The sequence below is a fragment of the Aquarana catesbeiana genome, linkage group LG01 (genome assembly GCF_042186555.1).
Source record: "Aquarana catesbeiana isolate 2022-GZ linkage group LG01, ASM4218655v1, whole genome shotgun sequence".
Classification (NCBI taxonomy): Eukaryota; Metazoa; Chordata; class Amphibia; order Anura; family Ranidae; genus Aquarana; species Aquarana catesbeiana.
In genome coordinates this window covers 143,501,667-143,519,834 of record NC_133324.1, presented here as the reverse complement: position 1 = coordinate 143,519,834, position 18,168 = coordinate 143,501,667, and the positions used below count along the sequence as shown (strand labels likewise).

Sequence of the window (18,168 nt, the reverse complement as noted above, 5' to 3'; positions counted from 1 at the left end):
TTTCATGCCTAATACTCTAGGTAATGCCTTCTTTTGTTCTTGTCTACAACCAGCCTGTCTGTATTTTCTCGAACGATCAGTGCCACTGGCTATAGCTGGAAACACTGATCATTGGGAAGTATCCTCGCTGGCAGAATACAATAGCTCAGCGGAAGTGATTTCCCCATCCACATCAAATATGTGGATGGGGGGGAATCGGTTAGTTTTTTCCCAACTGTATGGTCTGCCTTGCGTTCTTTCTAAACTCTATGTAGCTGATATTTAAAAAAGGCACACGCTGCAGTTTACTGATGCAACAGATCTGAATGGTAGTAGCTGCAGATAAAAAAAAAGGCACACACTGCAGTTTAATGATGCAATAGATCTGAATGGTAGTAGCTGCAGATAAAAAAAAAAAAAAAATCATGCTTCAATAATATTATATAATACCTTTTAAGTAGTAATTTTCGAAACTGAACAGAATATACAGCTGGATAAGTTATCTAAAATATTCTTTGGGTGGCTGTTCTGTAGATCTAATGCCTGTGGATGCTTGCATTTAGAATAAGGTGTGATCAGCTGTAGCTTAGTTTCCAATTTGCTTCTTAGATTCTAATTTGTTACCTCTTAAATGTATATGTTAACTTATCTCTTTATCTTTTACAGATTTACATTTGCACAGTGTGTCAGTGTGTCTTCTGTGTGGACTGTGACCTGTTTATTCATGATTCTCTGCATTGTTGTCCTGGATGCACTCACGCACAGCCAAACCCCTCTGTAGTATGACAGCACCACCTCCTGTGGTTTAGGTCAATGTTTCGCAACATATACTTTTCAACATACTTTTAGTTGTACATATTGTAAAAATTTGTTTAAAGTGTTTCTTAAAATAAATAAATAAATAATTGCCAAGTGCACCTTAGCTGGTTGCAATATCTTCTTTCAGTTTTCAATTACTGAACATTACTAAGGTTTTTGGATACAATGACATAGAGCCTCTTTTAGCACGCATTGGGGAACGGCAGGTCAGAACTCACAATCTGTTGGTGTTCTTTGATGTTGTTGAATGATATCTATCAGTATATGAAGCACACAAACGAATTCAAGGATAAATGAGCAGGGAAAGTTGGGTGTAGGGGACTAGGGATGTAAATTAAATGCCATTCCTGTTTTAGGGATCAGACCAAGTGACTGGTCCAGAGTGTTATCATTGTGGGTTTTGTGACAGAAAATTCCACACATTTCTTAAAAAAAAAAAAAAAAAACCTAGGTTTGCAGAGGAGATCACAAAACTGGAGTTCACAAGTTTCCTGCTTTCTGTTCTGACAGTAGCGGTGGTGGGGGCAGCATCAGTGCCTGCAAAAGAGATCAGTGAATTCCTCCCAATCTCCAACCTAAGGCTCAGTACATACTATACATTTTTTTTTCATTCAACCCAGCGGGCTGAACAAAAAAAACAAAAAAAAAACGATCGTCATACTAACACACATCATGTTAGTGTTGCATTCACCCATGTTGTACCTTTGTGTTCTGTCGGGGACTGTACTGTACCCCCAGGCAGAACACATTAACCAGCTGCTAGTGCTGGTCAGATGCAGGTTTTCAAGCATGCCCGTTCACCGGAAGCCTATACTACACTGAAATATCAACCGAAAGCTAAAACTTCCCTTGCTCCCTCACCAAGGCCATTTTTGTCTGGTATTCTTCCAGATTCGGGATCTTTGGCCATCTTGATATGCCACGCCAAGTAATGCAGCTCCCGAATATACGCACAGAAGTTCATTTGTCTTGACAGATGCCAGAATGAATTCTCAAGAAGATGGAAAACAGGCAGATAAAACATCCTTTATTGCAAAAGAGCCATAGTATGTCTTTATGTATGCAATAAAAACCCTGGCTGTGCACAATTTTTGTATGCAAAGTTCCGCTTTAACAGTCTTTCTTGGAAGGATAGAGCATAAGTTATACGGTGAAATGGTTACCTTTCCTAGAGAAAAAAAAAAGCAATGCTCTGGACTTCACCCTTTCGATAGTAATGTTACCAAAAACCCAGGATCAGCTAATCTGATCTCCCATCTTTTTTTCTTCAACCTAGGCGTTCAACCACATGAACTACACAGGAGGATGGAGTCTAGATATCGGTTGATCTCAACCCTTCGGTACGGAAGGCTTGGTTCACACTGGGGCGACCTGTTAGGCAACTGTAATGGAACTGTTCTAATCGGAGTGACTCAAGTTGCTCCGACTTAGAAAAAGTTTCCTGCACTACTTGGAGGTGACCTTGAAGCGGCATGCATTGACTTCTATTAAAGAAGTTGTTTGCAAGCCACGCTAAAGTTGCGCCGTGCGGGGCGGCTTTAGAGTTGGGCAACTTTGAAGCCGCCACACTGTGAACAGAAAGTGGAGTTCCAGTCGTGTTTCAGTTAAATAAAAGTCAGCAGCTACGAAAAGTGTAGCTGCTGACCTTTAATAAACAGACACTTATCTGTCCCACAGTCAAGCAATGCGCTGCCTGAAGCCTCGCTCCTCTCCCCCTCCTCTCAGTGGTGCCGTCATTGCTAGTGTGCGCACCCGGCTGTGACAGCATGTGGCTTCACAGCCGGGCGCGCAATGCGCATGCGTGAGTGGCGATGTGCTCTCCTAGTGGCCAGGCAATCTTCTGGGACCTGTGACGTGTCCCAGAATATTGCAGAGAGGGAGGGGCCACCTAGGGGGAGAGGAGGAGTCGCCTAGGCAGCAATAACACAGAAGGAGGAAGTGGGACAGGAAGTACATGTCAAAACCAGGTACCCTCCCCCCAAAAAAAATTACATGCCAAATGTGGAAATGTAAGGAAGCGAGGAGTGCTTAAAGCATCATGAATGTGCAGCCCACAAATTTGCAGCAACTGCATGATGCTATCATGTCAATATGGACCAAAATCTCTGAGGAATGTTTCCAACACCTTGATAAATTAAGGCAGTTCTGAAGGCAAAAGGGGGTCCAACCCAGTACTAGCAAGGTGTACCTAATAAAGTGGCTGGTGAGTTTGTATATCCCATCCCCTCTGTGTGATATAAATAAACTTCTGTGTTTTCTATATAATAATACTGTGACACCACTGTGCTCTCTGGACTCTCATCTTCTTTCTACTTGAGTTTAGGCATGTAGGGATAATCTCCCAATGGGTTGGTCCTCCTATGTCCTCTTTCCACTAGGGTTCCTTTAGTGGTTCTCTCCTGATTTCCGGGTCTGTTTGGTGGGTAGGGTCTCCTCTATGGCACACCTCTATTATGGTGCTAAACCTTGCTCAGGGTATATAAAAGTGTGGAAAAGAACTTCCAATAGTGTAATAACATTTTGTATAGGGAATTTATTAAAACTACTAGCTTTACTATCATTACAAACAGTTGGAAATTGCATAACAACCATAAGTCTGAGACTCGTACTTCCGTTTACGTCACTTCTGGTAAAACCTCCAACCACGCCCTACGCATTATGTCAGACATGTGACTTCTTCAAGGAGTAGCGGCGGGCATATGTGTCGTCCTTAAATAGCTGTATGTAATTGCATGGAACGGCAGCCATTTTCTTGTAGACCTGTATGTGTACGTGCCGTGGCCATTTTATCTAAGCTGTCACCTTTTGACAACAAGGATCCTTATACTTGGTGAGTTATGTAAAGTATGTACATATTGTCTGTATACGTGGCTTACTGATTTCAAAACAAACCATTTTCTCTATGTCCTTCCTATACATCTGCAAACAAGTTAAACATTCCACTCTTTCACAATTCAAGGTCAATATAAAGGACAAACTTTGTAACTAACACATTAATATTTTTACTTTCGCTTCCTCCATGAAGATTTGCTTCTTTTCTTGTTGGGCGTCTATGGAAGACAAAAAAAAAAAAAAAAAACACACGCCATCATTAGTGTCTGTACCTCCTGCAATAAAGGCGACATTTGTAGCATGAGAGAGAAAAACCTGTTTAAGGCTGGATTCACACCTAATACTGATGCGGCTCCCAGCAGGGGTCCTGTGCGTCTCCGTTAATCGGTTCAGGTCTGATTTCAGCCCCCTTTTTTTTGGCTGAATTCGGACCTGAAACGCACCAAAAATAGGGCGGAGACGCAGGGGAGATATGTGAACTGGCTCCGTAAAGAAGTGGTCAAAATCTCCTGCTATTGCAAATTGGATGCAGGGAACCCTCATCCAATTCACAATGGTGTGAACCCAGCCTAGAGGAACACCAATGTGTATTTTCAGGGAGTACATATTTTAGGATCTTGTTAAGTTTTCATGATTTAAATGTGATTTTCTCAATCTTCCAGCATTTTATGGTATTGCTTTGTTACACAGATATGTAGGACCAAGGCAGCTCTTTTAGAGCAGGCTGTGCAATAATCACCCACAGGGTTCTTTTGCATAGGTGGCCAGAAGGCAGTAAAAACAGGCAGTTGAGCAGTACCCCCCCCTTCCCCCATGAGCTAAAATTCTACAACTGCTGCCAGACAAGACTGTACTCATTGAAAAAGGAAGAAACACCAGCGCCAAAGACACTGAATGGGAATTAAGATACAATTCTATGTGTCAGAGATGGACAACAAATCGCAGCTGCCCTGATTTTGGAAAACCAAAACGTATAAGAAAACAAAAAAGCAGCACTGGTCTTAAGTCCCTCTGCATAAACCTCTCAAACTGGTAAATATAGTGTCTCATAGTGTAAACCTCACCTATAAATACCACTATACAAACTCTTACTGTGCAACCTGTACATAAATAAATTCAATAATACATGAAATATATGTGAAATAATCTCAAAGATCAAATCAAATATGTAAACATCAAAGGAAAAAGATTATTTTAGAGTATAGCCTCACATAATATAGTTTAACTAGACATAAAAAAGTACCGTCATCCAAATTAATATATAGAAAAAAGGGGAGGGTGGGGAAGTGGGTAGTTGCTGAAGCTGCCACTGTCATCACAGTGACCGACCCATTTTTGCCCATTTTTGTTGTTTTTTTTAACCCAACTTTGATGACAATTTCAAAATGCTTTATCTGTAGTGATTACCACTGATTGGAGTTTTATACTCCCACTATTTACAACTCTGTATAAAATTTAGTACTTTAGGTTGTAACTATGCCGGCCGGCTTGATGTTTCCCTGCGGCTTGGTCTTCTTTCCCAGCGGCAGACTTGTGACTCCCCTGGTTAGAATGTTCTCTCATTGAATCCATTCCTTCCTTGCTCCGCCAGAGCTCTGGGCTCTCCGCCCACTGGCTCGGCCGGTGTCTTGCCGAATAAGTTCCTTCGGCGGATAAGTTCCCCCCCTGTACTGCGCAGGTGCAGTACGAACTCCTGACAGCCGCCGGATATAGCCGAAGCTCAGGATCGACAATCAGCTGTACACGGCACCTGCGCTCTGGGTCCAGGTTCCTTCCCTACCATCCAAGTGGACCTAGAGGGGGAATCTAAAAGAGCCGAGCGAAGTGAGGCCGTGCCCGAAGCGTGGCGAGCGGCCCTCTTTCAGCCGCCGTGTACAGCTGATTTTCAGCTATTCCGCTTCGGCTATTTCCGCCGGATCCTACTGCGAAGGGGCAGCGCCTGCACAGTAGAGGTGGAACTTATCAGCCGAGCGGAACTTTCTCGGCAGAACACCGGAGCGCACCTGCACAGTAGCGTGTAACGTGCACCTGAGCAATGCGAGGAGTCGTGTGTCATGCTTCCGGGTTGGGGAGCTCATTTAACAGGCCTTTGTCCCATGAATAAATAAAATCCCTTATCTGCAGAGAAAAACTGGTAAACATTCACCACATCCCTAATAATTGGATAGCACAAAAAAACCCCTAAAGAGGTGAGACTTTGAAAAAGTGACTGTAAACCTCAGAGTATAAAAATATTCAACTTTATTACATATTAAAGAATAACGATCACAAAATGAAGGTATAAAAAGTTCATATGAATATACAAATCCGTAATAAGTTGGTAAAAACAAATATATGTTGAGACTCTCTTTGGCTTGACCCAACGTTTCTGGCTAAATACCCTTCTTCAGGGATTTTATTCAAGCGTATAGAGACATATAGCTAAGAAAACATATGTTGTAAATATTAGTATGAACAGCGTCAATATATATTGAATTGTATTCAAAATTATTATGACATTGAACAGACATACAAAAATAGAGCATCTTACATGAAAAGAATCCAATCTGAGACCTCACATGACCACAAGAAAATATATAGCAAGCACCTGAGCAGATGTAGTAAAATTTCCTACCGAGCCCCACTAACCGGTGTCACCAGCAAGGATCCCAGATGTGACGCACGCCCAGAAAGGGTCTAAAAGTGTGAGTAATGTATAGAGTTATATGCATAATGTAAATAAAACCGTGTATCAAAAAGGTAAACATGATAGGATGAGCACATGTAAATGCACCTACCACATAGTAGAAGGGGAAAATAGGAGACAACAGGAAAAAAGTTAAATGATCTGCCATATGGGGAAAAGGGGATTCAAAAGAGAGCCTGTTATCCGCGGAGTAAGGCCCGTGGATGAGTGCTGCAGACTTTTCTCCAGGAGACACATGATTTATGGTTACGGACAGGTAGGACAGCATTGGAGACTTTTGAGGGGGAGTCCATATGCTGGTACCCCCCTCTCTCCTTTTTCCTTTATGCCACCACCCTATGGCTTATACTTGTATCTGTACAATTATTCTTTTACCCTGCAGATCTCATCTGCTGTTCTTGGCTCATGCCTGAGTAAATACCTAGGGAAGTTGTACCAGGCTGTGATCGGATGTTTTACCTTCCCCTTTCAAGTCTCTAATCCTTTATTCACGCCACATGACTAGGCCAGTCATTTGGGTACTTGGCCGTCTGCCTGATTGTCCAATTCATCAGGATTCAATATATAGTTTCTCCCCTGGAGTTTTGGAATATTTTTACCATTAGTATTGCCGGTTTTCAGGTGAGTTATTCTGCTCCCTGTTATACCCCATATTCATTTTTGCATCTCTGTCCCCTGGTTACTTCCAATTTCCCCTTTACCCCCTCCTTCCCTACCCTTCCCCCCCCTTCTTCCCCCTTTTCCCTCCCTTTCCCCCTTTCCTTCCCTTCTCTGTCCTTCTCTCCTTTTTTCTTCCCATCCACACCCCTTTCCCCCCCCCTCCCCCCGGCTTCAACTCCCCCCCCCTTCCCCCTCTTTTTTCTTTCCTCCTAACCCCCCCTTCCTTTACCTTCCCCCTTTCTCCCCTCCCCTTTCCCCCTCCCTCCCTTTTCTATCCCCACCTATTGTGGAGTAACTATGTATGAGATGTCCTTTTATCATTAGTATTCCTTTCTGTTCAGAACCACTCTCGCATAATCCCCCTTGTCCACTGGAAGGGGAACCTTTATTGAGTTGTATGGTTTCACACCCGGCCACTGACCTGTCGGGTGATCAACTAGTTTTTTCTACTTTATACTTTTTTGTTGAATTATAATTGTATAAAATTCTTAAATGTAATTTATTTGATCTGTGTTTTGTTCAAGTATTTGTCTTATAGATTACTCCTCCTGAAGAAGAGGTGTATGTACCGCAAAACTAGTAGAGGAAAGGCCAATTTTTGTGACACACTTCATCAACAGATATCTCTTGGGGGAATGATAAGGTTAGGGACATGATTTAGAGTTCTCACTTAATCTAATGCCTACGTGTGAGTCTGTTATGAAATATATCTGTTATAAAATATAATAATGCCTGCGTTGCAGTCTCTTATGAAATGTAACCTTTGTCTGCTGATACACCATTCTCGATTGAAACTGCTTTTATTGTAACCTTTGGCTGCTGATACACCATTCTCTGTTGAAACTGCTTTTATTATCTGATATCTATGTTGCACTTTGAAACTTGTGTTTATGTAACCAAACCCTATAAAAAAAGATGCAATAAACAAGACATTTTCAGTTCAGTACGGGACATTCAATGCCAGAGACTGATACATGGATACTCCTGCTTCTGTGTCTATTTCTTATAGAGCTAAGATTTGACAAAGCAATATAAACTTAAAGCAACTTATTTAAGAGTTGCCCCTAACATTTTGGCGCCCGAACAGGGACCCACCGATGATACTACAAGAGGTGGCTGAGCTACGCTGACCGAACAAAAGGACAGGCATTCCGGGAACCACAGATCGAAAACCTGCGCAGGTAAGAAAAAGCTTTATTTTTCTTATATTCTGTGCTCCCCTGATTTGTGCCTATCCGTTCTGTCAGTTATGGTTCTCCTGGTTTTAAAACACCAGCCTCTGTAGTGGTGAGTCTAGAATTACTGTATATTTTGTTTTATATTGCTGGAATTATTTGTTGTTTGTTGTCTGTCTGTCTTGTTGAGAAAGTGAATGAGCCTTGCCTAGGTTGGTATGAATTGAAAGAATATCATCCCAATGAGCAACGGAATGCGCCCTTACCTCGCAAGAGGACTTGGGGGGTCTGACGCTTAAGTTTGATATTCAATTTAGTTCATAAACCATAGACGGGTTGAGAGTATAAGCCCTGTCTGCTCCATAAAGCAGGGATAAGAGTGTATGAGAGGGATCCCAGATACGGGGGGGAATAAGGTCTCCATAAAGTCCGGAGATCTAGTCGGATACCTGGTCACTTCAAGGAATGCTTGTATATGTTGTAGTCGTCAGTCTGGTCATAATATTTGTCAGTTGACTAGCATATAAAGTAATTCGGTTTCAGAAATCTCATCTAGGAGAGGTTTTTAGTATTCTGGCATCCTAGGAGGAAGGCAACGAGGAACTAGTGTAACTTGGTTAAGTGTTTTATATTGTACACTAAGTGTCCCACACGCTACCTAGGCAGGACTGTCAGAATGGGCCAGAGGAACACAAAACCCCGTCAGGGAATTGTGGCACATTACACAGTGCCACAGATAATTAAAAACATTTATGGGAAAGACGAGGCTAGGGACTTAAAGGATGTCTTTCGTAAATTTAAGGTGAAAGGAGCAGCGGGTTTAGACCCAGATGTATGGAGTGAAATAAAAAGGGACAGACAAGGAGAGGTGTTAGAAAAGCAATGGATGCGTCAGGTTCAATGCTTAATTAAGGTTTCAAATAGAGCAAAAGAAGGGGGGTGGAAATATAATCCAGATTGTGACGGTTGGGATATGAAAGACAGAAGAACAAAAAATGTTGAAATTTTAAATAATCTTAGTTCAACCATCCCACCCCCATATACTGACATAGAACGTAAACCACACAAGATATATCCAGTACTTGAGGGGAGAATGGGTACCACCAGATTCCTGTGTATTGTTACAATATGTGGATGATTTATTGTTATGCTGCCCTGACAAGGAAACTTGTTTGGCTACCACCCTTAATTTGTTGCGATTTTTTGGCAGAAAAAGGTTGCAAGGTTAATAAGAAAAAGTTGCAAGTGTGTCAGGAAAAAGTTATCTTTTTGGGACATTGTATATCACAGGGTACAAGACATCTCACTGAGGAGAGGGTTCAAGTGATAAAGGGAATGTTAACCCCCACGGAATTTCAAACAATTGCGTATGTTTTTAGGTATTGTGTCATATTGTAGACAATAAATACCACACGCTAGCGCTTTGATGCAGCCATTATACGATTGTTTGAAAATTGTACCGTATATGCTTACAGAAGTAGCTTATGAGTCATTTATCACTTTAGATTATACTAAGACATTTAATCTGTACATTGCTGAGATCACTGGACACGCCACAGGTGTTCTGACACAGGCACATGTAAAACGAAGACCAGTCGCTTACTTTTCAGCAGCATTAGATCCAGTATCTAGAGGTTCACCGTCCTGTGTACGGGCGGTAGCTGCAGGGTCAATTATCATAGATAAGTCATCAGAGATTGTTCTAGACAATCCAGTTGTAGTGCACACCACATATGACATACATGCAATCTTGTCTCAAGTTCAGCCCAAACACATTTCCATGGCTAGGCAATTAAGGTTACAGTGTAGTTTACTTTTACCTCCAAATGTCACTTTTCAGCGCTGTACAACTTTAAATTTGGCCACCTTTTTGCCTCTTCAGTTACCAGATTTGGCAAGGGGGAATAATAGTGCTAATAAGGAAGGAGATGAGGAAACTGACACTCTTTTGTTTAAAGAGGTAGATGAACACGATTGTTTTCAGCTCATGGAGCAGGAGACAATGGGATTCCCACATGTTACAGATACACCGATTTTAAATGCTGAGCACACTTTATACATAGATGGCAGTAGGTTTGCTGATGACAAGGGTAAATATCACACAGGGTATGCCGTAGTGACTGATACACAGGTGATTGAAGCACAGCCCTTACCAGCCCACATGTCAGCACAAGAAGCAGAATTAAAAGATTTAGAACAAGCCCTAGAATACTTAAAAGGACGAGAAGGGAATACTTACACTGACTCCGCCTACGTTTATGGTGTAGCGCACGATTATGGCCATATATGGAGGGCTAGGGGTTATCTGACAGCAGCAGGTACACCTGTAAAACATGGAGAAGGGATTAAGAGAGTCCTGAACAATCTTCAAAAGGTTAAACGAGTGGCCATCATGAAGATAGCGGCACACACGAGCGCAAAAACAATTGAGGCAAAAGGAAATGCATTTGCAGATTTGACTGCAAAACAGGCAGCTCTAGGGGAAGGAAGCTCTGAGACCTTAGCAGCAGTAGAGGTGAGTATCCCAGAACCAACATGGCAGCAGCTGAGTAAATTACAGGAGCAAGCAGGGGAGAGCGAGAAAGATAAGTGGGTCAGAATGGGAGCAGCACCAGACCTTGACAATGTATGGAGGGAAGGAGGCAGAGTATGCCTACCTGCCTCTCTGTACCCAGCAATGGCAGCGGCAGTTCACCTACCCACACATGTTAGTTCCAATTCCATGTATAGGATTGTGAACCAAGGATGGCTCGCCCCTGGATTCAGTAGTACTGCGAGAAACTACTGTGCAGCCTGCCAAATCTGTCTCCTGAATAACCCAGGACAGAGAGTAAAATCCCCACGAAAACACCAGGTCCGGGCCCAATACCCCTTCCAGAGACTGCAAATTGACTACATACAAATGCCCAAGAGCGGCCCCTTTGAGTTTGTCCTCGTGTGTATCGATTTATTCTCAGGTTGGCCCGAAAGTTATCCAGTAAAATCAGCTACAGCAAAAGCCACAGCTAAGAAACTGATCACTGAGTTAATACCTAGGTTTGGTCTTCCTGAAACCATAGAATCAGATAGGGGGAACACACTTTACAGGAGAAATCATGCAGAATGTAATGACCATGTTGGGGGTTCAACAAAGTTTTCACACCCCTTACCACCCACAGAGTTCGGGATCGGTGGAGAGAATAAATGGGACAATAAAGTTAAAAATACAAAAAGCCATGCAAGAGTTAAACAAGCCATGGCCTGAATGTCTGCCTTTGGCTTTATTCTCTATAAGGTACACTCCAACAGGAAAAACAGGATTGTCCCCATATGAGAAACTTTTTGGGAATGCGCCTAGATTAGGTCTATACTTTCCACAGAGTATGCAATTGCAATGTGATAGTTTGACTGCATATGTGATACAATTACAACAACGTCTAACTAAGATCCACAAAAGTGTGTATTCTTCTCTTCCAGACCCTAATTCAATAGCAGGTACACATACTCTGCTACCAGGGGATTATGTATATGTAAAGAAACACACCAGAAAAACATTGGAACCTAGATTTGAAGGTCCTTATCAAGTACTCTTGACCACAGCCACTTCAGTAAAGCTGGAGGGAAAACCAACCTGGATACACGCATCACACTGCAAGAAGCATCCTTAAGAAAACGCCATTATGAAATTTCTGCTTTTCTATTGTCTGTTTAAACTTGCCATTCTACAAGTGTATAGCTGGACTCCTGGTATTCGTGTGATTGAGATGGAGGATATGGCAGATATACGATTGGGTTATAGATGACAAAAAGGTTGTTAATGTTTCAGGTTACAAAATAGACGAATACATTACAGTGGGTAATTTTCACGGTTAAAGGACACAAGAGACCGTTACACATAGACCAAAACATAGGATGGATAAGGACAGACCCATCATCAAAGGTAGATATAACAACATTTCAATTAAACACTAGTATGGGATTTCTTTTAATTATACCAGAAACCATAGATGTCAAAAATTAAAACCCTCTCAGATATGGAGACAGGCCCAAAAACAAGTCTTGGGGCAAATGTATCAAATACTGGTAACAGTGTCGGAGGGAGGAAATATATCCGAGGGCATGTTCAGCCTAACGGATATTATTGCAGTTAATCAATCAAGTACCTTTCTCTGTGCCTCTTGGTGGAGAGAAAACAGAACGGACGGGTGGTATTGGAATGCACAGTCCTATGGGTTTCACATACAGATGGAGGAAGAAGTAGTTCCCACATTTGAATCATCAATGCTAACACCCGTGCCCCACACTTGTATCAATGTATCAGTATCACAACAAAAGACAAAAGTCAAATTTAATGTAACTTTTCCTGAAATTCCAAAATGTAGGTACTGACGAGCATGGTATGACACTTTACTGGGACTGTCAGGTACAGGGATGGGAGTTCTAAACTCGATAGAAATAGAAGAAATGAATAATAGATGGAAACATGCAGGAGGACATATAGCATATAGTTTTACAATTACAAGTAAATGGCTACCCACAGCTTTTGAAACCCAACTTAAAGAAATACCCTTACTACAGTTTATGGGGGGATTAATAAATTATACAATAACAAGTGAACTCGGGCTGTGGAATCAGACTCAACAATTCATAAATTTTACCCAGTGTTCCTTTAATCTTTTATCCTACCATATACAAATAAACCGGGCTAGAACCGAGCTACAATTAGGAAATTATCACACCTGGATGAAATACTTCAAGGGACTAGATAATGATGGCATATGGTTCCAAGTAGAAGGGAATGAAATAGAATGTGAAGATGGGTGGTGTACGGGCAGGTTTGAGGCTTACAGGGTGGAGAAGATAGTAGAAATGTGCAAATTAGTGGTAATGCCCCTCAACATAAAAAAATGAGTTCTAGTTTCCTGAAATCTATGGAAAGTATGTAGATAAGCAGAACAGAACCCATAATCTTGGTCTATGTGGAAGAACGAACAAAGGAATGGTGTGTGGGAGAAATTCTCCGGTGTATGAACCTTGCCTGTTAAACTATCAGACTAGTATATGCAGGCTCCAGAGAACACCGGTGAATGAAAGTAATAGATTTATTGAAAAAGGACCCCAGCACATATGTATTATTACAAGTAGTAACTATACCATGTCAGTATTAAATAGATCAGCTCCCTTTTCAGGATGTATTAAGAATATAAAGTTACTAAAGTGGGATAATGATACATATCTCTTCGAGCCAGATGCAGAAAAAGTATTCTCCTCAATTTATAAAGTATCCAATCTTACTGATACTACACCCTTCGTCATTTCATTAGATCCACTAAGAGAGGTTCTGGAGCAATCAGAAATTTTGAGGCAGTATATTGAAACGCTTGAACACACGTTACAGAATAATTTTATATTCGCTGTAATAGACAAAGGCAGACTCGTACATCTATCCTCCCAGATACAACATGACATAACTCCACAATGGTACGATATTTTTTGGTATGTCTCCCACGGCAACTAGCATATTCAGTTGGTTATTCAGTCCTATGGTAATTATAATATTAACATTAATGATACTCACTGTCACCAATATATGCATATATCGGAGAATACAGAAAAAGATAAAAAGAATAGAAAGGGGCTATTAAGGTAAATTGACATCACCCTTCTCCCATAAAACTCCTCTTCTTGAATTTTAAGATGTTGGTAATACCTAGGGGGATGGGTTTTTACCCCTCTGACAACTCACGGTCAGGGAAAGTTCTCTGGGGAAAAACTAACTAGAACTTATTCATGAGGACCCAGGGGAAGGGAGAGGATGATGTCAAAGGGGGAAATTGATAAGGTTAGGGACATGATTTAGAGTTCTCACTTAATCTAATGCCTACGTGTGAGTCTGTTATGAAATATATCTGTTATAAAATATAATAATGCCTGCGTTGCAGTCTCTTATGAAATGTAACCTTTGTCTGCTGATACACCATTCTCGATTGAAACTGCTTTTATTGTAACCTTTGGCTGCTGATACACCATTCTCTGTTGAAACTGCTTTTATTATCTGATATCTATGTTGCACTTTGAAACTTGTGTTTATGTAACCAAACCCTATAAAAAAAGATGCAATAAACAAGACATTTTCAGTTCAGTACGGGACATTCAATGCCAGAGACTGATACACGAATACTCCTGCTTCTGTGTCTATTTCTTATAGAGCTAAGATTTGACAAAGCAATATAAACTTAAAGCAACTTATTTAAGAGTTGCCCCTAACAGGGAACCCTGAGTATTTGTTTATTGATCTTTTCAATTTTGCTTTTAAAAATGCAAGCTGTATGTTATTTTTATATGTAATAAATAATATTTTTTATATTTCAATCATGTTATTTATCAGTACCGAGATAGTCCACTACAACCTTTGAGGTTGGGAAAAAAAGCCTCGTACTATACACGATTGGATTTTCCGCAGACAAAACCTCTGACTTTTGTCTGAAGGCGTGTGCCTGGATTTTGTCTTGCATACAAACAGCAAGAAATTGTCGGCCAACAAACACGAACGTAGTGACATACTATGTGGTTTTTCAGCTCTTTAGCGCTACCCTAAGTCAAGTCTAGTCCAGGAACAGGAGAAGGAGGATTTCTTGGACCAAAAATTGGTTGCCTTATTAATCGTGACCAATTATGTCATATGCCTTTGCTGCGGGAGCTCCAGGAGAATGATTGATTTTTGGAATTATCTCCGGGTGATGGACCCCTGCTTTCACCAACTCTTGGCATTGTTGACCCCCTATATTAAGAAGCAGGACACATGCATGAGGCTTTTATTTTATTTTTGGTTGAATAATGATTTGATTTGTTATATTTTCTATATTTTTGGATGCATAGAATGCACTTTTTGGTTCATTTCTATTGGCAGATAGCATGTCTAATTTTATTTGTTTTCTTTTTTTAATGCACAATAAAAAAATTGTGTAGAATAATACTTGGCTATGTGTTTAACTTCAAATGACAGTTTGGGAGTAGGCAGTTACATTAAAAAGATAAAATTGACAAAGGACACCAACATAGTTGTATCTTCGATCTTAAAAACTACGAGATAATGGTGTTGTGGTAACTTGCCCAAAAAAAAAGCATAATAATATTATTCTTGGTATCACTAGAAAATGAAAGCCTTTAAAATACTCCATCAGTATCACCAGCAAAGCAGCTTCATTATTATCCCATTAAAGAAGAAGAGAATGTGCGCTGCATTTTGAGATTTTATAATTTGCCACGTCACGAATGTCAATTCTCCATTACGAGTGCTAATTTATAAGACTGACCGCTTCCAGCTCGTCCTTGCTTCCGAGCATGCATGTTTGTATACTTTGGACTTTTGTCCGACAGATTCGGAAAATCCGACAACAGACATTTGTCCGTGGAAAATTTTAAAGCCTGCCCTTCAACATTTGTCCGTGAAAAATTTGACAACAATTGTCCGATGGAGCATACAAACGGTCGGATTTTCCGCCAACAGCCTGTCGTCAAACATTTCCCGTCGCAAAATCCGATCATGTGTACAAGGCTTAAGTGTGTGGTCAGCTTCAGCAACTGCCCCACCTTCTAGCAAAGGAAAAAAATCAAAAAGAAAAATAGTCCATAAAGTGATCCAAATGAAAAAATCCATTAGTGTCACATCTGTAGATCTCAGTGGCTTCCTTATTGACAGTGATTCTGTGTTTTAATAAACTTGCCACCCAGTGTAATCCTCCACCAATCACACTAAATTAACTCCCCAGAGTCAATGGCTGGTACTATTATAAACCAGCAGCTGTGCCTCTGAACAATCTCTTGCTTCAATCTGCAACAGTGCTTCACTGCAGGCTGTCCTCTCCAAGTTTCTTATTCAGGTCCCACATAGGTATAAAATGGAAGAAGGAAGGCTCCCATAGTGTGATAATATTTTATAAAAGGCTTTATTAAAGAGGAAGTAAACCCTGATGGGTTTTACTTTCTCTTTGTTCCCCTGCAAAGTAAAAGCATGCCCATTATGTGGCACTGACCTGCAAGCGAAGCCCGCGATGTCCCCGCTGGTTGGCGCATTCATCTTTACCCCTCTTCCTTCGAGTGAAGAAACGGCACGGAGGTCTGTTTCTTCACAGCGCATGCACTGATGACATCATCCGCGCACTGCAAGGTAAATATCTCCTAAACGTGCGCCGTTTAGTCAGATTTACAGTACATATAGATAAGCTTTATTCTAGGTTTACAACCACTTTCAAATAGTAAAATAACACTCACATTTTTCAAGCACAGCTGCACCAGATTTTGCACCATGAAGTTTCAGTAAATAACCTTCAGTGTGTCTTTAAAGTGGAACTTTACTCTCTCAATCATCATTGATTGTTTTTAATCCTCATGCAGATAGCATTAGTGAATAGCAAAGTATATCATATTGGCTTCTTTTCAACTTTTTTTTTTTTTTACCTTTCTTTAGTTACTTCCTGGTTTCTTGCCTAGGCAAATGATGTCATACATCCTAGCAGTCATCAGGAGAGGAGGAGGGGTTTTCTCAGCTAAGCCACTCTCCTGCATGCATGCTTGAGCTAAGGGCAGACGGATTTGAGGAAGTAAATGCTACATGAATCATTTGCCCTTACTCAAGGTGGCAGAAATGCTAGGGGGTGTTTTTCAAAGTTATTTCTACACTAGATAAAGCAGGGGTCTCAAACTGGTGGCCCTCCAGCTGTTGAGAAACTACAAGTCCCATGAGGCATTGCAAGGCTGACAGTTACAAACATGACTACCTCAGGCAGAGGCATGATGGGACTTGTAGTTCCGCAACAGCTGGAGGGCCACCAGTTTGAGACCCCTGAGATAAAGCATGGAGACATGGATGGGGGGGGGGGGGGGGGGGGGGGCTTACTCTGACCAGACCATTCTTTGCGATATGGCACTGCATTACTTTAACTGACAATTGCGCACTCGTGCGACGCTGTACCGAAATAAAATGTATGTCCTTTTTTCCCCACAAATAGAGCTTTCTTTTGGTGGTATTTGATCACCTCTGCGGTTTTTATTTTTTGTGCTATAAACTAATAAAAAAAAAAAAAAAAAAAGACAATTTTGAAAAAAACTATATTTTTTTTACATTCTGCTATGAAACCTATTCAATAAAAAAATGTAAAAAATTGAATTTCTTCATAAATTTAGGTCAATATGTATTCTGCTACATATTTTTGGTAAAAAAAATCCCAATAAGTGTATATTTATTGGTTTGCACAAAATTTATAGCATCTACAAACTATAGGATATTTTTATTTTACTTATTACTAGTTATGACGGCAATCAGCGACTTATAGCAGGACTGTGATATTGCGGAAGAAAATTCTGAAACATACTGACACTTTTTGGGAACCAGTGACACTGGCTGGGAAGGTGTTTATTTCTTTTTTATTTCTGGTACTTGTATAGCGCCATCAATTTACACAGTACTTTACATTTATATTGTACATTCACATCAGTCCCTTTCCTCAAGGAGCTTACAATCTAAGGTCCCTAACTCACATTCATACATACAAACACGTACTAGGGCCAAATTAGACATGAGCCAAATAACCTGCCAGCATGTCTTTGGAGTGTGGGAGGGATTAAACATCAGGGGCATTTAAAGGGTTAACTGTGTGCCTAACCAGTGTTTTACAACAGTGTAGGAGGTGCTTTTACTAGGGGAAGACATGGATCCTTGTCCCTGCTTTGCAGGAACACAGGATCCATGCCTTCCCTCCTGTCAGAACGGCAATCTACCTTGTTTAAATAAGCAGATTGCAGTTACTGTCACTGTGGCTGATGATCAGCAGGTGCCGACGGACATCGAATCCGCAGTACAGACTGACTGGCTCCTGCTGTGTATAATCAAAGCGGGAGTGAGGCGCTGGCAGTGCGCATTCACGCCCCCTACCTGGAAGTGCAGGGTCACGTATATATTACTGATCCTGTGCACGGCGGAGAAACTGCTATAGGGCAGTCGGCAAGTGGTTAAAAATTAATAGTGTTTTGCCCTTT

General features: G+C 41.0%; 1 protein-coding gene across 2 annotated transcripts in view; it reads left to right on the top strand.

The window, feature by feature from the left end:
* LOC141135314 (general transcription factor IIH subunit 2) overlaps nucleotides 1-901 on the top strand; it is an 84,607-nt gene extending 83,706 nt beyond the window's left edge. For both annotated transcript variants that reach the window (XM_073624421.1, XM_073624420.1), the window contains exon 16: nucleotides 646-901. In XM_073624421.1, the coding sequence (XP_073480522.1) occupies nucleotides 646-765 (120 nt within the window). In that variant the 3' untranslated portion in view covers nucleotides 766-901. The remainder of the gene's footprint in view (nucleotides 1-645) is intronic.
* Nucleotides 902-18,168: the final 17,267 nt, after the last annotated feature.